This window comes from Chlamydotis macqueenii, chromosome 6, assembly GCF_036417535.1.
Source record: "Chlamydotis macqueenii isolate bChlMac1 chromosome 6, bChlMac1.mat, whole genome shotgun sequence".
Lineage (NCBI taxonomy): Eukaryota > Metazoa > Chordata > Aves > Otidiformes > Otididae > Chlamydotis > Chlamydotis macqueenii.
In genome coordinates this window covers 5,891,037-5,912,671 of record NC_141561.1, presented here as the reverse complement: position 1 = coordinate 5,912,671, position 21,635 = coordinate 5,891,037, and the positions used below count along the sequence as shown (strand labels likewise).

The 21,635-nt window shown below is 33.7% G+C and overlaps 1 protein-coding gene across 1 annotated transcript in view; it reads right to left on the bottom strand.

Moving 5' to 3' along the window:
* Nucleotides 1-21,635, bottom strand: part of LRP1B (LDL receptor related protein 1B) — a 579,931-nt gene that overhangs the window by 56,476 nt on the left and 501,820 nt on the right. The window contains exons 70-79 of the mRNA XM_086750558.1: nt 16,390-16,496; nt 15,618-15,747; nt 14,481-14,587; nt 13,422-13,554; nt 10,054-10,176; nt 9,401-9,523; nt 9,005-9,142; nt 8,371-8,505; nt 7,228-7,347; nt 4,771-5,012 (exon numbers count right to left, since the gene is read on the bottom strand). Of these exons, the coding sequence (XP_086606684.1) occupies nt 4,771-5,012; nt 7,228-7,347; nt 8,371-8,505; nt 9,005-9,142; nt 9,401-9,523; nt 10,054-10,176; nt 13,422-13,554; nt 14,481-14,587; nt 15,618-15,747; nt 16,390-16,496 (1,358 nt within the window). The remainder of the gene's footprint in view (nt 1-4,770; nt 5,013-7,227; nt 7,348-8,370; nt 8,506-9,004; nt 9,143-9,400; nt 9,524-10,053; nt 10,177-13,421; nt 13,555-14,480; nt 14,588-15,617; nt 15,748-16,389; nt 16,497-21,635) is intronic.

The following is a 21,635-nucleotide window of genomic DNA, read 5'->3' as shown; positions in this document are numbered from 1 at the left end:
TTGAAACCTGGTAAGCACATGACAGGAGTTATCATGCAGACTGAGGGATTGTTCCCAAGAAGCTGGTAGTAGAAGCAGATGAGACAAAGGGATGTCCTAAAAGATTCTGGAACAAGGGTGAGTTGCTTACTAACACTGACTCTTTCTCATTCTTCTCAACTTAACAGGAGTTAAATTCCAGCAATGCTGGGGTGCATATTAAAGATCAAATGAACGTGGAGATAACCAGAAGAAACAGAAAGCAGCCATCTGGTGTAAGAGATTAAGAGAAGAGAATAAAAAAACACTATAGCTGATGCTACAGCCGTGTAATTCTCAGTTGTGTTCATTAAGTTTCAGCCTAGCTACATCATATTTCTGATGTCTTATGCATCTTCTCATACTGTCTACGAAAATTACTTACTGTAAATGAGCTTTTACCTAATAGTTTATTTGGATTATGTTAATTTTAAAGAATGATTTTGCATACAGAATAAGGATGAAAATACAGGCACAAAATAATGTTATTATTTTCTACAGCTATTTCAGCCCTCTTTGATGTTAAATATGTACTCCAACTTATTAGAAAAAGTTAGGGTTTGAAGCCTAATCACTTTTTCTAGTATGGTAGTTTCTGCACAACTACCGACCATGTTGGGCTGATGACTTTTGATCAGAACTATTCCCTATTGTAAAACCTGTTCTAAAGATAAAGAATTAGAAAAAAGAAAAAAAAAAAAAAAAAAAAAAAAAAAAGAATCTGCAGTAACAGCCTGGATTTGGAAACCATTTTGATATAATGGTAGACTACAGAAAAATTTTCAGTCCCTGAAATTGAAAGTAGAGTTTGACTAGAAAAAAATACATGTTATACATGCAGCAGGAACCCATCACCTTGCAAGGCTTAGCTTTTAAACACAGGAAGACTAAATTATAAATCTAACTTATAAGCACATGTGAAACAATATTTTCTCTATTTACTTGACAGATTTTTTTTGGCATGGCTTTGCTGTAGAATAAACTAAGCCAATGATTTATTGCTGCTTAAAATATCTTAATTAAAAAAAATACATTATCTAATGACATATTATTAGAATAGTAAAAATAAATTAGTAACAATAATACTAGAAAACTTTTAGACTTTTACTCAGCAAAACAGAAAATTTTCCCTGACAGATGAGCAGCCCAGTAGGTGCAATGGTTCAACAATTCACACTTTGTATTACATAAGCACGATCATTTAAAAAGCCCAACCAGACGACTGCAGACAGAGAGGGTCTCCTAAATACATAATTAAACCTCATCCATAGCTTTAAGGTAAAAACCTAAGTTAATCCTATTACCTTTTTTTTTTTAAAAAAAAAATTATTATAAGCACAACTAAAAAAGAAGCAGAAAACCTGTTGGAAGCATATTGTTTAAATCAGTGAACAGCTGAAAGGAGCAGTGCAGATGTTCCATAAATATTCCTTGGGCTTGAATACTTGCTATCATCAAGCAAGCACTTATACAGGGGCTCTCCTGTAATAATGGTATCATGGTGTGCACCTAGACATCCCAAAGTACGGATCTGAGCAGCAAATGCTTAAAAATAATATATCTTTGTCTTTGGAAATAATATATCTTTGTCTCTGGAAAACATATTGCCAGAATTAACACAACATGAAGCAAAAAATACCCAGGCTGGTTAGATCTACAGAAAAAAAAAGAGGAGCGACAGAAAACATTTCTAAAGGTAACTTGGAAAAATGTTTGTAAAGCAAACTTTACATTTTATAGATTTTAAACTAGTGTGTTAAACATTAGTTAAATTCTAAATTGCCTACCTAATTCATATAGTGTGTATTAACAGAAAATATTTAAGTTACGGTCTATTTTAGCTGAGATCGGTAGAAACTAAGAGCCTGGTCATCTCTTAAGAGGGACGGTTTTCAAATACGAAACCTCATATTTTTAGTAAATGAGAGATATTAGGTTCTCATATTTTGAAAAAAAAAAGTGTATTTAGAGAAAACAGTCTAGAAACTGTTTCCATTCACAGTCATGCACTGAATTTCACTGGACCCTGAGGCAAACGCTGGGAGTATACATGTGGATATAGCACCAGAGTGGTTAATGGTCCTTGTTAATCTCTGAGAACAGTGGGGCTGGAGCAAGCTGCCACTATACTGACTGGATACATTACAAAAACTAGGTTTTTCTTCCTATTACATGGTACAATTATTTTAATGTTCAGCTTTGTGTCCTCTTCCATGAAAAACAGCACTTGAGTTTAAGTGGCAAGTCACTCTGTGTTGCATATTCACCTCAGATAACTTCTACATCTCTCTCCAAGGATTATGCCAGTCCACAGCTGCACCAGTTATCACCAATTCATTTACACCATCTTAACTGGATTGGAATGCAATCCTCCTCTGCATCTGTCAATAAACTCTGAAAAGTTGATATTTACTATTTCCTTTAATGCTTCAATTTGTACCAAGCTTAAATCCCTTTTCACAGAAAAATACAAGAGATACTTCAAGCTATTCTCTGAGGAAGGCTCTTGATATTCTAATTGCATGGAGCAATTTCAGTTGAGATGGATTTTTGCATTAATGTAATTACCTGAAAATGCAGGTGACTTCGTTCAAGTTTACTGTCCTGATTTACATATCAAAGTCTAGATAGAAAATTTATAATGTAACGTTTGAAAACTTATCCACTTAAAAACTTGGGTTAAAATTAAGGAATTCTCAAGCTTTTCAAAACCAAATTTAAGTGACAATATTAAAGTAACACTATAAAACCAATTAACCTACTGCTCAGTTATGTGTAAGGCAATCACATTTGAGTATTAATGAGATAATGCTGGGAAAATATTCTGAATAATTTAGCACAAGGAGAATACAATGTTTCACAAATATAAATGAAAAGTGTCGAAGATTTATTCAGATACAGTCTGTGCATGTTCCACGTACAGATTTGTAAAAAAGCTTTATATGGCTTGGATCAAGGATCTTCACAAGCACATAGCTGCACTGAAGACACAGGGGAAAATAGTGTATAAAGAGAAACACAATTTTTTCAACACTTCTGAATTAAGAGAAAGTAACTAGATAGTAGTCCTGCATAATGGTGAAAGAGAGATACAAAAAGCAAAAAGTATTTCAAGTATTTCAGAAAAATAGCAGTAATTCTAAGAATATTTCATCTTTATTAGTTTAAACAGGGAGATAATATTAAATCAGCTAGGAGAATTTCAACCTCTGGACTATGGGGCAGTCTCAAGGAAGCTTATGTTCACTTTTATGGACCTGTAAGAAAATGTAGATCCATTACAGAGGTTGTAGAGGTCAGCAGATTACACTTATCCTTGCAGAAGGCATCTGCATGTTAACCAAAAATAAATAAAATAAATAAGTAACAACAAAAAACCCCAAGACTTCAATTTCACAAGACTTCACAGGTTTGTTATTTTCTAGCAATCTATTTGATACAGAGATGTGTCTAGCAGGATTTCTTAGCCACATTTAAATGAGAAATATGTCACAGTAGAATTTTTCCAGATCTTCAATACATACTTAGGTTCTCAAAGTATCCTTCCACAAAGCTCAAATGACATACCTGAACTACTAGAAATATTTTTCTACTTTATATCTACTTTAGAAACACTTTCTGTCAACAACATCTAGACCCTCTTCTACTGGGCAGAAGGTGGAAGTGTTGCTTTTTAGCCGCTCTTCCCATATATGTGCCATCACAAAGACAAGGTATCTCCAATGTCCACTGGTGTCTACATCCCCAGGCTTTTTGCCCTGCTGGCATCAAGAGTCAGCAATGTCATTCGTTTGCAAAGGAAATATCCTTGGATGAAAGGTACTTAGAAGTGGTTTCAGATGTGTAAGAGCTGAATGATAGATGAAAGATTACTGTTGCTACTGCTTTTTATTCTACTGAGTATATAAAAACATTCATGTGATGTAAGGTCATCCCTGTTACCTCACCTGATTTATTACTGGCCAAGAGAAAACTAACAACTCTTCTCTGTCATCACATCTACGAAAAATTTTTAAAAATCCCAAACCTCTAAATTTATAGCATTATAGAAAAACTAATATAAAGATCATAGCGTTCTCTTCAGTTTAGCACTAACACTTCCTTGAGAAATTGGAAAAAATATATTAGACAATATGAATATCAATCTGCATTTATTTTACTTTCAAGTAAATACCATTTGAAATTACCCTAGATTATAAAAATCCACTTTCCTGTTGTAAAGTGCAGAATTACATTTATGCTTATTCAAAAGAAGTTACTATGCAGTTCAATATATAAAGGAATAAATAGTTATTGTTCTAATTTTTAAATGTTTGTCATAGCTTTGCCAATATTACTGTGTATATGGTCACTATAGAAATCAAGCTTGCCTTTGGCTTACCTGCATTTTCTGTTTTCCAAGGATTTGAAATTCATGCCTTTCTTTAAACCATTGCTTATATACATCTATTATATTCTCTATTTTCTCTCTTAAAATAAAAAATCTTGATGGTATCCAGTATTTCCAAGCCTCTAACATACTGCTTACTTCTCTGCAGAAAATACTATAGTTGTGTTATCTTAGAGTCTCAACCAAGTCTGTCAGAGTCTTGAATGAAGAGGCATTAGTAGACCTACATACCATTTGAATAAAACCATTCTCGGATAGATGTTTTAATTTACTAAATCAGCACATGTTATTATAGACAAGCAGAACAGAAAAGTAAAATGAACGAAATTTGTATAATGTAATCTTTGATTTTCATCACTTACTATCAAGCCACTGTTACTTTGCCTTCTCTCTCTGTCATGAAGTTTTCTGTAGAAAATCCCTCCTGGATTAAATTGAGTACTCCAAACAATCATATCCCCTTGAAAATATGCATCCATTCCAGTTATCCTTGAATTATGTTCAATATGTGATATCTGCTGATGAACATCACTGTAGTTGAATGGATATGCAAAACCCAGGATGTCAGTGTCATTAGCAACATAGAGAACTTGATCTTCAGAGCCTAGGGATTATTATAACGAAACAAAAATAAGGTAAATGTCAACTAATGCAAAATCAGTGTTTTTCACTCAAGTAGCTTTTTGGAGTTTATCTGATATAATTTCTCATGTTAAAATCGTTGTCTGATTCTTGAAGACTGCAAAAACATTCTCTGGGCAATAAATGCAATTCTTCGTACTCTGATAGCTATATATATTATTTTAATGCTCTCTGAGCATACACTGTGACAACTAGGACTGTATTTTAAGGAGTATGTAGTATAAGAATATGAACACTTTAAACAGTACAAAAGATAGGGGACATTAAGGCCATATGAATTGCTGCATATTTTAATATGCATGTTGTCTAGAGGGTCCTAAACTTATGTAAGTAAAGGAACACAAACTCGTCAATAAGCATTATTTGAAATTGATTACTTGAAAATTTGAAATGGAATAATCCTATCTTTAGTGAAGGTAGCAAAGTTTTGAAATTGACTGCAACGTAAGCAAACTGGACCAAAGCTGCTACAGAACATGGGCAATTGTGCTTTATATCTCCCAATTTCCGATGGTTAACATTTATGGATACCTGTTAATGGGTGGTATTTATGGATACCTAGCTACCATCTGGATTCAGACATTGTAAAATACATTATTTATATGAAAATTCTCTCTGTTATCTGTTCATTAAGTTTTAAGAAAGTTTCAAATTTGCTGGATACATTAGAATGCGCTTGCAATTTTTTAGATTTCCAATCTATGTCACATTTATTCATAGAGAATCACCTTGCAATAATGTCTGTCCAATACATTTCCTCCTTATGAGTACAAAATACAAAAATTATTTGTTCCCTCACTCCTGATAAATATCAGAAGAAAGAGTAGTTCCATTAAAGTAAGTATCAATGACGGAAAGAGAGAACCATTAACTGTATTACGACAGAAATGCAGCTTGCAAAAAATTCAGATGTAGGATACTGACTCTCAGATTTTTAAATTACAAACCCTCAGAGGTGTGCCTGTGTTTCTATAATAACAAGCCATGTCATTATACAATGTTTGTTCCTATGTCGTAATCTGACTGCTTCTTCAATAACAGGTAATGATGCTAGATCCTGACAGAGTCCACATTACGTATAGAGGAGGTTAGTAATAACTCATTAATACGATCCTCCCATGGTAAGTTTGCTTCAAGAAAATATGAAGAACACATGTAAGAAACCTGACTACCACGATCTAGCTACTCAGCATGACTGTTCTGAATTGCTGACTGGTGTAGTACAGAGAAGGAAGAACTGGAATTAACACGACAAAATCTGTTACGGTTCTGGGATGCCTGACCACAATGTATGCTTACTAGAACTAAGGTTCAAACTGGGTACTGCTCACAGCTGTGCACCAGATATGTACAGGGAGACACACCTTGCAACCTCAACACTGGCTCTGCACTGAAGACTCCAAGTGTAGGTTTAAGTCAAAGTCACACCCAAATCTCACTAAATTGCAGGCGAGATGCTAGGATCATACTTTCAGTTATTTAGATGCAGATCCATAAAGATTATGTAAATTTTACTCAGGCAGCTGGATTATTGCTTATTTCATTTCTAAAATGATTTTAAAGTAACATAATACCCAGACTTAACTATTATGTCCATTTTGTGCAATACCTCTGCCTTATGAAAGATAGAAATAAAATCTACTTGTGCATATTTCTTTACCTTCACTGGACCATGATCTAGGCAGCTGATTTATGAGTATATTCTTCTGTGACTATACTTAGAAAAACTCCCCTTTAATGACTTATATAAGATTTCTCAACAAGAAGGAGCAAAACATGTTAACTCCAAATACTACTTAATTTATTCCTCAAGTCCTAAAACATGTTTCTATGAAAGAGGTTATTTTTCTCTCAAGCTTCCAAAGTTTCACCAGAATCATGCTTGCTAATATATAATCTCTGTTTCTCTTGTTAGTGTATATATTTTTGTAAATAGAGAAAGTAAGAGTTGGAAATAGGCTTCCATATTAAGTATGTTCATTTACATGGGAGTGATAAGAATTTACTGCTTACTGAAATGAAAGGTAAATCTGAGTGGTTTTAAGAATTATTGCTGTGCACTATCCAAGAAATATTTATCTAAAAATAAATTGTACATGCAACAGAACAGTGTTACCAACCCAGTACATAACAAGTGATTTAGTACTGTCAATCTATTTTGATTTTTATTGCCTTACCTTTTGCTATGCAACTGTTATTCCTCTCCTTATAATTTTTCTCGCATGCACACTTGTATGACCCCTTAATATTATTGCAGTGTTGGGAGCAGGCACCAAATACCATACACTCATTGATATCTATGAGGAAAAGAATTGTAATTTATATACCTGTAGTTTAACAGACGATTATTTTACATGTTTGGAACATCATCAAACAAAGCAGATGAACAAAAGGAACTCGTAAGCATTAGTATATCTTGCAACAGTAAAAGGAAGCCTTCTGCAATTATCGCTAATGCTATTTCTGTTGCAATCAGCATATCTCAAAGATATTTTATATTATTTCTCTATCCTCCTTCTATTAATCTATTATCATTAGAGCTTCAAACAAAATTTGAGAATTAAAATATCTGTTACAGTTATCTCCAACATACCTGTCTTACACTCAAAACGACATGATCATCCTTTACTGGAAAGCCTCCTGTGTATACATTTTTCTTAAGAGCCAAACAATGAAGTTTTTGTATGCAAATATCTAGTCACTTTGATAATCCCACTAAGGTGATCTCCACTTTTTCTGCTCACCAGTAAGCAAATGAATTCACAGCCCATTCTTTGGGAAGGCAGACTTGACTTATCTTTTTGATCAACTCGTTCATTATAACAACTACATCTTTTTTTTTTTCTAACCAGTGTGGCATCATATACATTAAGACTACATTTTCTAAGGTACTGCACTTTCAATCTGTTTATTTTCTTTTCCATTTTCAGTTTTACAAATCTTCATTATTTTAAGTATCTCAGAATAGTCTCATATATCAATTTAAATACCAATCTCAACTGCTCTGATAAATTATCTACTATACCTTACATCACCCTTTCACCCCTTAAATTATAACATCATTTGATGGCCTGACCCGAACCTTTCGACATTCACAACCAATGTTAATCTTTGATAACCTCTCCAGGTAGAATGCATAAATCTACATCTTGTAAATCTTTTAAGTTTCTTTTCTTGATTTCTTAATCCCATAGCACTGAAACAGTTTTTACTTTGCAGAACAAAGTATGTGATATCTATCTCCTTCTCTAGCATAGAAAAATGACTGTACAGTTGACATTTAATACTTTACAGTCAGGGATGATGGAAAAGATCTGTACCTTCACATTGTCTGTTCCTCTTGTTTCTCTGAAATCCAGGTTTACACTGACACAGAAGGGATGTTTTTGTTTGATTACAGTATGCATCATCTCCACAAGGATTCACATTATCTTCACATGTATATTCAGCAACACCTAAATATAAACAAAATGTCTAAAAAAAATCCACTGACAGATCTGGTTAAATTGTTAAAAATAAGATCTAAAATAACAACAACTAACAAATTTCTCTTTCTGTTAAAAGAGTATCAGGTATATTTTAAACAAATATATGACATTACAGCATTTACCTGCATATGCATATAAAATGGCAGTATTTAATTCACATACTTGATTTCACATCAAAAAATTAATAGTAAAATTTATCTTGTGGCAAATATGAAATAAAACACAAACAACTTCTAGTTAAACTACTTCAAAAACTCAAGAACTATTCTAAAAACTTCTACAAACTGGATTGCTAAGAAATTTGCCTTCCTCTTGTGGTATGTCAAATAGAATTAATGCTTTAATTACAAAATTAACTTTAACTAACTTCCATGTTGAGTAGATTTTGCATGGGTGAAAGTCTGAAATAATTATTTATTTTCTGCTACAATCAGAAAAAAAAAAATATCTTGTCAGCCAAACTCACTTAATTTGCAGTCTTGCTCATCTGAACCATCTCCACAGTCATCAAACCAATCGCACTGCAGCTCCATTGGAATACATTTCTTATCACTACAAGCAAACTCATCTTTTTTACATGGTCTTGCTTTATATGTCATTTTATCTATATAATTACAAATTAATAAGAGAAAAATAAATCAGTATTTAAGATTCTTAGATTATTTTAGACACATACAAATGGGAATGACCATGAAGCATTAACCAACTGGAATTTATTTAAAGCTTAATTTCTTTCAGTTTCAAATTCTGATCTACTAACCTCCAGCTAAGCTTTACTGAAGGACAAGCAGATCTCTGTAACAAAGTTTTCCTTCAAGTTGTTTTCTTTGATCTGAATGCCTTGAAAGGTAATATCACCTACCGCAGTGATCTTCATCCGAGTTATCACCACAGTCATCAACATCATTGCAAATCTGCTCAGGTCGCAGACAAACCCTGTTGTTTCTACATCTGTACGGCCTTGTTGGAGGGCATGGAAACTGTACTGTATGTTTAAAAAGAGGAAAAAAAAAATAATCAGCTATTACCCAGCTAGTATTCTTGAACCTTCTCCTTATCAAAGCAATAAGCAGGTATGGGAACACAGGTATAATTGACATATGACTGGTACTTGATTTTAACTTCCGGTACCTAATGGAATAACACTTGAACCATGTTTACAGGATAAGATATTCATTTAGGGAATGAAATTACTTTATGTGATAAGGGTAATTACAGTTCTTTTTGAGAATCAGTAAATATGACAGAAATAAAGGAAGTAGGAAATTTAATGATGATCAATATTTCCATGTTTTTCCCATCTGTGCATTTTCTACAAAAGGATTGATTTCTCACAAACACCTTATCTGAAATTACATGAATATCAATGACAAAAGAAAACTATATCCCACATTTCAAGCTAATCTTTTAAAAGTCAAATAAAGAAAACTTAGACGCATTTGTCTGTATATATTTATGTTACATGTCATTTCTTGCTTTACTACATCAAAAGTACTGAGAAATTTAATGTCATACCACACATTTCAGCAACTTCATCAGAGTTATCTCCGCAGTCATCCTCACCATCACAAACCCAGAAATGTAGTTTGCAGAGAGAATTGTTGCACAAAAATTCATCAGCTTTACATATATTTCCCCCTAGGAGGATGAAAAGAAGACAGAAAAAAAACCCAGGAAAACAGAAAGACAAAAGAAAGAACATGAATTCTTGATAAAAACAGTACAACCACTTATGACACACTATCTGCAGAGAATGACGCACAGCACCACTAAATGAACAAATCCCAAATGAAAGGGCTGGAAAGGCAGAAATACTAATTTATAAATCTCTTCTTTGACCGTATACTTCTTTAACTTTCTTTTCGTGACTGTTTGTTAGGAATTACCTATTTGGCCTGACTAGAACGGGCAGTTATCAATGACAGGCACTGAAAACCCACCAGCTAGGCATGCTCCCCTTGTATTTAGCCAGGAGATGCTTAAACTATCTTTCTGTCTTTAACTTCCTTTGGTGACACTGCCTTTCAGAAAAGACCTGGCTGGGTACATCAGTAACTTGTGCCATCAGAGAATGGTACAAGCCAGAAGGCAGAAATACAGTCAGACTTGTGAAAGGTCCCTTCAGTTCAGGTTTGTTTCGCATGAATGTCTGATCCTCCACTCTCCAAGACACACATTGTGCTCAGAAGAGATAAGTCAATTGCAGTCCCTTAGCCATGGGGAGCATCTTCTCCTGAGGAGTAATAGCCTTGATCAGGCTTGTAATGTACCCATCAACTACAAACTCGGTAATTAGGGAAGACCTAGCCATGTAGGCACAGAGTAGAGAAAACTGGGTGACCTCTAACAGTCTCTTCCTTTTTCTAACTTCTGAAATTTCTAATTAGGATATTTACTGAACACAGATGCAGCAAGAATAAATTCTTCCATGTAATTTCAGTATCGACAGAACTCTGAATCATCTAACAATGGAACAAAGTGTGAGAGAAAATCTTTTAAGCTGGTGTGCTTTAAAAACTGGTTTAAGCTGGATTCAGTTTTAACACATGTAGCAGTAAGAAGGCATTTTGTTTCAAAACTATGACTAAATTTTACTACTACCAATCAATGAAGTTATGGAAAATTCTTGAAATTAATTTTCTACCCAACACATTTTTATGGCAACTGAATTCTTGTTTCCTGAGACGAGTAGAGAGTAAAAGAAATAAAGCTGTGTATCTGCAGAGGAGGAAAAAAAAGAATTTTTTTATGATAACACCAAAACTCTCACTGTGGCTTACCTCAATGCATTACATCCATCCTAACAGTTATATCAGGCTCCAGTGGCTTTTTACTTATTCATTCAGTGGCCTGTTCACACCCCATTAAAATGAACAGAAGGCTTTCTTTCGCTATAAAGGGTTCATAATTGTTTAAGGTTTTTTTTTTTTCCAGAAAATTAATTTGCACAAAATATCCACCATGTAAAAGGATGTTGAGAATGTTCACACTACGTTACCAAATATAATTCACTCCTATTGCAAATATAACTTATGGACATTAACAGAAATATTCTTTACTATCATGCAAGGAAAAAAAATATATAAAATTCAAGTATTCTTCATGACGAAAGACATAAATATAAATAATTGTGTGTGTAATCACAATAAAACCATAATTCTAGTTCTGTAATAAGATTGAAAAGAGCTATGTTTATAAATATGCACAGTGGGCGACAGATAAATATTGAGAAGATTGTTTTAGAATGCTGTAGAATAAAACTCCGTTTGTGTTTGCTGTATTTCCAAAGGGGAAAAAATAGTTATCAGTGAAATAAACTGGCATTTGTTTCATGTGATTGCTCTGCCTGTCAGAATTCCTTCATAGAATAGAGTTCTATAACAGAAATCATAATTGTGACATTAAATACAAAGTATTATAGCAATAACCAACTAGGCAAAAGGCTTCTTACTGCACTATAAGCAATTTGCAGTTCACAGAAGCTCCATTACGCTATCCAAAGAGTAACGTGGGCTTCAGATAAAATAAGCGTGTCGCTACTTACTTACACTTCACTGGATTTTAAAGAGATACAGTCCAGATATTTTAAAAGCAGTTTTAAAATGGACTAGAAGTTTTTTAAAACTTTGTTATCTCAGTCTTCTTAAAAAAACTTATTCTTCAGTGCTTCCAAATATGATGTTTTTCTCTTTGCATGTGAACATTTCTTTAACATTCTTCCCATAGTCTTCATTTTATGGTCTCTCAAAATTAATTATCCCATGTAACTTCTTCTTTTTCCTCGTGTAAGTATTGCTTAATATACTTAAAATAAGGGAAGGATGTTTGACTCTGCAGTTGCTTGCTTCATCTCTAATCATGGTTATTCGTTATTGAACTTCACTATGCTTTTGAAGTTACACATGTGATTGCGGATGACTAATGTGCAGAACTACTCACTTTAAAAACAAAGAAAAAAGAAAAACCTGGAAAAAACATAAGCTGACAAAATGCTAAGTAAAATTTCTTTAATTTGAGTGAGTTCTGCATTTGCCACAATTGCTGCATTACTACACTTAAGAATCCTGTGCAGTTACACTCCTACTGCCTGATAGCTGAAGCAAGGTTCAGTTTAAAAAAAAATAATTAGAAATAGACTTTTGCATGATCTTACCTTCAGAAGGAATAGTATGGGGAACTTGTTTAATAATGCTTAATTGCATCTATCTATGTGTGCATATGTATATATAGATATGTAAGTAAGTATATACGAAATCTCAATTGAAAAGATATGTTAGAACAAGATTTGTGAATTGGCAGCAACTACGAGAATTAGACCAACAGATGTATTTCTCAAAAACATATTTGGAAGTTTAATCATAAGCATGAAAGTCAGTAGTGTTTACCTTCATGTGAATCGAATTACGTGCATAGTTCTGCTCTCTAAGGAGAGGAATAATTTAAAATGTGGTTTTATGGGTTCTGGTTAGCTGCAACATTTCATCTCTATGGAAATAAATAAAAAACTGGGGTCTTAAGATTACTTATTTAGCAATTTTTCATTATATTGCATGGCTCCATAATTTATTATTGCCCATAAAACTGTAAATTAACTGGACTTATTACCGATTTCTCTGATGAGAAAGAATACGCTTCCAGTAATAACAAAACCTTTTGGTACTTGGGGAAGGAAATACAAAGAAGGAACAATGAGCTGTGAGTTATAAACAATGGAAGTCTTACTTCATCCTGGAAATGGATTGTAAAGCTGCTATACTGTCTTTGTTGAAAGAGGGCATAGAGCTTTTACTTAATTAATCCAAATGGCCAGGGTACCACTAACTTACAATCTGTATTAATACAAAACCAATAAAGGAAGCCTTTTAAAGAAAAGTGTCTCCTGCCTTGGTCACAGTTTTCTTCGTCACTGCCATCCACGCAGTCATGGATCCCATCACAAAGCCATCTGACAGGGATACAGTAGGCTTTATTTTTGCATCGAAACTGATCTTCTTTACATTCTGTTACACAATCCATCTGTGAATACACATATAAACTATGTATTACTGAATGAGAAAAACAATAACATGCTTAAATAAAAACCTGACGAAATTTACCACCACTGGTTTTTATTGCCCTAAGTATTTAATACAATAAAGTTGTCCCTGGCAACGGGATGTGCCATTTAAATAGTTACTGAAGTCCAAGTGAAATTGTAATTACATGTTATAGATGTTCTGATATTCATTATGTTGCTTAGTATCAGCAATAGAAGCAACGGCTATATTTATGTTTGTCAAGTCAACTGCCCTGCAAGAAACAACCCCTGCACATGAGGTCAGTTAGTGTGAACTGGCTCACATCTACATTGATCAGGAGTAGGAACCTCCGGAGTGGACTGTCTTCACCTGCACCACGTAGCATTTGGCTCAGGCATCCTTCATACTCTAACTGGTACCTTTTGGCTCTGAGAAATAACAACTATTTTCGGTCCTTTTTTCTCGAAGTTGTTCACAAAGGTGGTATTTTTTTTTAAAGATACCAACAGCGCAACATTCAGGAAGAGCATGGCATGAAGCCCCACAAAGACTGAGGTGCCTGCTAGGATTATGTTCTGAATCTAGAGGGGAACCTACAGGACAGAAGGAGTCAAAATTGACACAAAGTTTTCTACTCTGCCAACAGTACGGAGCAGTGCCTGAAGCAAACTTCCTCAGAACCATGCTCAGGTTTTGACTTAGGGGAAACAAATCGGTCTACTCCAAAAGGTGGCCACAGAGAAAAGAACCATAATGGAGTGCAACTACCAGGGAACAAAAATCATGGGGCTAAGTTATCTGACAGCGTTCAATGGATGCAAAAAACATCCCCATTTGCCCTTTGAATTATTTTCAGATCTAAAACCATTTAAAAGTTTCATGTCAGACAGTAGGAAAAAAAAAATACGGAAATTTGTCAGCTACCTCATCAGATCCATCAGCACAGTCATACTCTCCATTACATTTCAAAGACGCCGAAATACAGCCTCCACTTGCACACACGTACTCACTTGAAGAGCAGGTTGGAGATGCTGGTTACAAACACATATTTTAGCATTAAGAAAAAGACAGCTTATAAATAAGTTGTTTATAATTTAACGTTTTCAGCTGATGAGGAAACATGTATTTGTAGCTGACCAGAGCTTTTCCAAACATTTGTAAATTACAACTAAATGTTTGACAAAAATGAAGTGTCAAATCCTAAGTAAATTGTATAATGATAGTGACAGGACATTTGTTTTTTATCACTGAGAAATTTCTTTTCTTTTTTTCCTTATGCTTGGTAGCAATGGTAAATATACACAGACATACATTCACAGAATGAGTATATATATAAAAAAATTAATTCTTAAGGTTTAGGTAAAGTTATGTAAGTATTTACAATTAAATAAGTTTAATCTATAAGAAACCATGGTTTTAGAAAGTATACATTATTGCAATTAAAATAAATACATGTTAATCAGTTTTATTTAAAATATAGGTGGATATTTTTTGTCGCAGTGTAAATCACGGGAGCTTTGTCACAGGCTTTTATTAGTTGCACCCATCTAGATAAAGCTTACAAAATATTTAGGAGAATTTCTGCAAAAATAAACAACTGCATCCTCCAATACAGTAATGAGGAAATAAAACAATAACAATAGAAATAATAATTTGATAGAGAAAACCTTTGCATAAGGACCAGTAAAATTTGAATGAACACCACAAAGCAAAAAACACCCAGAAATACTTTAGCTAAGAATTACTGCTCTTTTCAGACCAGAATTTTATAAGCTGAGTATACATTATCAAATTATATTTCAATATAATTAAATTAAATAGCACTCCCCCAACACGCTTCATATTGTATAGCTGTACCTAAGTCAATTTTTCAAAACACGAGTAGGAAGACACAATGATACACATTCAAAATACGCAGTATTTCAGATTTTATTTTTTTTTTTTTTACTCCTCCCTACTTCTAGTGCACAAGGAATGTTGATTGTCGATTTATTTTCTCCTTGTTTCATTCTGATTTATTCCTGGCTTCATTTTATTTCTTAGCATTATTTAAACCAATACCTGGTTCACAGTTTTTCTCATCCTCTCCAAGTTTGCAGTCTTCATGACCATCACATTTCCATTTTGCTGATATGCACTGACCATTGGAACACTGGAACTGATCTCTTGAACAGCTTGTTTCACAATACCTCTGGTACAACAAAACCAAGGCATATATGAGATTGAAAGTTTAATATAAACATCCGTAAATATACAGCTGATTGAGAAGTTACGGCCTATACTCCTCCACACTATAAAATTGAATAATGCCTTGTGAAGTAAAACTTATTTGTAGATATGATTCATGAAAGGCGGCTTGCACTCTCCGAGTAGGTAGGAGGCACCTGAGCTCCAGCACTGGCAGGAAAGGAGAATGGACAAAATGGGCAGAAAAGAACAGAAAACCAGCAAAGCATTATCCAGTGAGTTTCTGCTATACAACAGTCTTCATCGTTTTCTCAAAAAAACCCACTAACCAAACCACTGCTATGTGTAGAAAGAGTGATTCCCCAATCATGATGCAAAATATATCCAATATGAAAAGAGGTCCAGCTCATTGTTGGGCCAAAAAGATGTAGACTATTGCTAAACACTATTTTATTTGCATGTTCTCTTTTTAGGATAACTTTTTCAATGGGTTTAGTTTTAATTTAGTAAAGATATTTGCGTACATGGATTCATATGCAGAACTCTCATTATTGCTTTTTAAAATATGAATATGTGGGAATCTATTCTCCAACAATATAAAACTAGTAATTTTCTAAAAAAACTATTTTTCCTGGAAGAAGCCTACCTCATCTGAGCCATCTGCACAGTCATAGTCTCCATCACACCAAAATCTTGCTGAAACACAGTCTCCATTTGCGCAGAGAAAGTCTTTCAAAGTGCATGTTTGAGGCTCTGAATAAAGAGAAGTAACAATCCTAGGTTTATTAGAATTTCCATAACATATTTTATACACAAACCCTCCCAATGAATCAATGGATGACTGTAATGAAGTCAAAGCCACTAATTTGTAAACTGTAAGAAGATTTTATTTCATAACAACTTATAAACAAATGCCATTTACATATAGTAATATAACGATGAAAATAGTTTCATTTCAGTTCTATCAAATTTCTTTGGAAAACCATCATGCTGACTATATAAATATTATTTATTTCAATGCATTTACGCTATTACGAGTTTTGTGATATAGGTACGACAAACTAGAAATTCATTTTGCATGGTTCATTTGCACCGCTATGCAACAGCATACCATTTATCACATATCTTTTAACATATGTGTGCACGTGTCAAGAGTCAGCTTCCCCTGTGCTAAGCATTCAGGGGAACAATATGGAAATGGTAAACAGAATGCCTAAGAGGTATGGTTTTGAGTTTCAAATAAGATCAGTTTTCCAGAAATTAACTATGGGACAAAGCATAACAATTACCACTGACTTAAATACTGACAAAATTGTTAGAGATGTAATAGAATGAAAATACAGTGAGTTGTAAAAGTCAATGTACAATATACGTTCATAAAAAAAAAACCCTGCTACTCTCAGTTTGTTAGAAAACAGAGGAAAAAAAAAGTAAGGATAAGAATGAAATTTTTGAGTAATTTCAGGAAAAATAGAAGGGAGATGTTAGGTAAAAAGAACCTAAGGTGCTTACAGATGGATAGGTACCAGTAATGGTTGGAAGGCAAATAGGATGTTTTGTGATAAATGGGTATGTTGTTGTACTCCCTGGAAAGAAATAAAATACAGAGAGGTCTGAAGTCACTAAAATAGGTGGGCACAAGAAACAGGAAGAGTAGACAAAGTTAATTCAAGGCACAGGCAAAGCAAACAGAAGTAGGCTGCAGGGAGTGATGGAACGATCCCAAGACGGTGAGATTGGCTGTTTTGCTACCACTGCCACAAAAACACTGGCAAGGTGACCAGTGTGGAAGATTCCACCAGTGCGATACTATGTGCTGTCCTCCTGAAAATAAGGACCATTACAAAAGACATTTGAAAAAAAATGAAGTTAATGTCTGGACTTTGGACCATTACATTAAATAAAGGTAGAGAGCGGGGATTGAGCAGAATCTGAGCAAGTGTCTTCATGTAATTTAGACTTCGGCAGTCAGAGAGCTTTGGGAAAGCAGCACTGAAAAAGCAAACAAGGATTATTTGTGGGATTATTTCAATCACGGCAAACATTGCATTATGTAAATAATGTAAAATCAAGAATAAGGATTAATTGGTAAGATCTTTTCAACGGAGAGATCGGAAAAGAGTTCAGGCAAATGGCAATGACAGTGACTAAATAAATGGAAGAAGAGTAACAAAGAAATGGGAGAGACTGAGTGCAGAGAGTAGCGATGGACACTAATGGACTGAGTGATGCTATCATGTCCTTTAGCTAACTACAGCAAGTGGAAGTGTGAATGCTTTTGAAAAATGCACTACAGTGATCAGGGAAAGCAAACAAAATTAGAGGCTTCCAATTGAGAGGAATTTGATAAACATCAGCATGAGAATATACTAGATGCGAGTTGTACAGATGTAAGGTAAAGCTGAACTTAGTTTTGGTTGGTTTTTTTTTTTGTTTTGTTTGTTTGTTTGTTTTTTTTCTGGATTTATAAAAATAAAAAACTGTTTCAAGAAAGAAATAGTTTTAATGAACATTTTAGCTTTTTTTTTTCCTTCACTTCACTAAAAAACATGACTAAATGACAATGTTTGAAAGTTTTTAAAAGAAATTTCATTTTTCAGGTAGGTAAACTTCAAACTTCACTGTGAAGTTGCAGGAAAGTCATAATAAAAGCAGATCTACAGCAATTGTATCAGTTCTCCGGCAATGTTATTTCTGAGCAAATCAGAGGTTAGCATTTATATGGATTCTTAGATTATACACATACTACCTGGAATATTTTTCAGAGCAAAAGCTCATTGTATATACATTAGTTAATCACTGACATTTGATTCTTTTCATTGTCAACAGACCAGGAAGACGAGGTTCAAGATACGATAAATTATGTAAAGGAAATAATTTTGGGAAAAAGTAATTCACATGCAAATAAACATTTGTCATGTTTCTATATTGATTTGCAAAATATAAGCAAATACATTTCCTATACTGCTAATGAATTATTTATAAACACAGATTTGATTCTGGAAAAATGTACACAATAAGATAAATTCTAAATTTTCTCTTTGCAAGAAATATTTCTTCTGCTGCTGGAATACATCTCTGTGATTTACATATGAACACAGAAGAGTACTTTCCCATCAGTGCTCAAACTGCTAGTAAAAGGAATAAGTATTAATAGACTTCTGTATAACCAATAAAGGACAGCACCTTTCAGCTTCTGCTTTATAAAAACACTGAAACTCCTTCCTGAGAAAAGCATTTCTGAATTCTTAGGAAGAATTTTATTTGAAACACAGCACATTAGATGATCTCCTTTCACATTTTAAAGTCTGAAAATAATCTGTAGAGCCAACAGACATTTGTCATCAACTTAAATGGCAGCAAGAAAAGATCTTAGGAGAAACATTTAAAATTATTTAATATTTGGAGTATAATTTTTCATTTAATAGGCGTAGATACTGCACTAAGTCATGAATTGAAAGGATTTTTTTTGAGACGTATGTATTGATATACAAGTCAGAGGGGAAAAAAACCAATTTTTTTTTCTTAAATAGTATATGAGGTTCACACTTACAGTGTAACCTGTACAGTGTGTTTGTACAGGTTAAATATGTTTGCTCCTTGTGAGAATTCCATGCTTTGTAACAGCTGCTACAAAGACAACTTTTAGAGAAACTAATTTGTGTATTAGAGGTTTTTTTCACATATTTAAAATGGCATTAAAATGCAGATTTCATTTACTTTTTTTTTTTCTTTCAATAACTGTACTTAGCATTCTATTTCACCAAAGCAAAGATAACAGTTTTTCTTTGTTAATCCAGGCATACGATTGGTAGGCGTACATAACAGAAGAAAGCTTTGGTACACATCATTTTATCATACTAAAGTGGCATACTTGCCTTTGGCTAGCATTGACACCTAGCTGATTTCTAAAAAACTGACACTAGTCATTGCCTGACTCACAGCAAGCCAGCTCAGCCTTAAACAATGTAAAGAATGAGAATTTACAGGACTATTCACTCAACATTTACTCAGGATGACATTCAGAGACATTCCAGCTTAGTTTTCTTTCAAGTTTGAAACATTTTCACTTAATCATTAAGTAATTGCTAGCTCTTGTTGCATTTGAGATACAAACTTATCCCAGGAAAAAATTAACTAATTTGTTCTCTTGACAACTTGTAGGAGCAACAAAACAGCATTGAAAAGATTCTCTAGCAACATAATGTTTCTACACTGAATGAATTCATGTCTTTCTACAGCACTATTAAGCTCGTTTTGCTTCAATGTTTACAGTGCTTTATATCTTCTCTAATTACATTCAATAAAACATTACTTTTGCATTATTTTGAATAGGAATAAGATAGTCATTGCTATGGAATCGTCCATTTTTTAAGTTCTCTGAAAGATAAAACACTATTTTTTGCCCTAATTTGTTTTAAAAAATCCAAATGCACTCTAAAAGCAAATTCCCCCCCCCCCCAAGAAGATATTAACTACTTCAGAAGAGTTAAAAATGCATTCCACTTTGCTTCCACTCAGATGGACCTACAACCTTCCTAACAACTCGTATTTATATAAGGCGGTCCAAATGACAGCTGGCCACCTTCACTAGATTTAATGTTTTAAAAAGGCTTTCCAAATGTGAACATATTCACTGGAAAACTGAGCTGCCATTTAAGGATATTTATGGTAAGCACTGAGGTCCCATTAGTACTGCTCTCTCCAATGTAAAGTCTGCTTCCCATGTGTCCTTGCCTACGATCCCATCAACAGGACTGTTTCATCTCCTCTGTGAGCTGCTCCTATCAGACCTCTTCTGACATAAAGGCATGGGAGAGGATATAATTTCCTCCAATAACTGTCTTCTGGCAGTTTTTTGAAGGAGCACAACAAATTTACATTCAGCTATATAAATATTAGATAAGAAGTCCAAGAAAGTAAAGAAATAAGCTAGGTAGGATGATTCTCACTGTAGATTGTAAGACAAAGATAGTTAAAGACCAATAAACTCTTAGACAAATACAGTTAAAGAACAAATCATAATGGCCACAACTTCTTGCATTATACCACGAATAATTTTTCACACCCATATGTGATATTTTTTTCAGATGCATTCTGTTTCACTTCTGAGAACTTTACCAGGATGTTGCATGTGCATGTGAAGGAACTACATAGAGAAATGTAAATACTTGAGTTGAATTTTGATAATTCAACAAATTCATTCCACATTATTGAGAAACAACTCATTTTGATATAGTTGCCTCACAAGCCCTTTGTAAATTCATGTATGTTATGAACAATTTATTGTAATGTGTAATGTAATATATTTTGTCAAATGCTTTTGAAGCTGTAATTTCATATATATTTGTTTCATTACACTTTATTCTATAAGTGGCTTGACAGCCTATAAAGAATTTTATACATCTGTTGCAAGCAGCTGAACAATATTATATATTTTCCTAGTGCGTTTAAGATTTGGAATTTTACAACTGTGTCAGTTTTCTATACTTAATTTAAGCAGCAGAATAAGGGACTCAACAGTTAGAAGTGACACATGCATTTGACAAGCAAAAGAAATTGAAAAAAAAATTAACAGACACTACAGTTCACAAGTCTGGCCTTTAGTTTGATGCACTGGCTGTGTCCAGATACTCTCAACTTGCTAATTCCATCCATTACAACTACCTACAGATTTCTTTATCTAGAATTCTAGAGAACAGCCAAAGCTGAATAAATAACTTAATAATTGACATGAACATAAAGATGGTAAGTTTAATAAATAATTTAAAAAACAGATAGATGATTGTTCCCTCACTATTTGAACTTTTTTTTTATCATTTTGTACTACGATAATCTAAACTTTAGGGATGAAAATGGTTAATATTGCGTGATAAATAAAACCCTACTCAC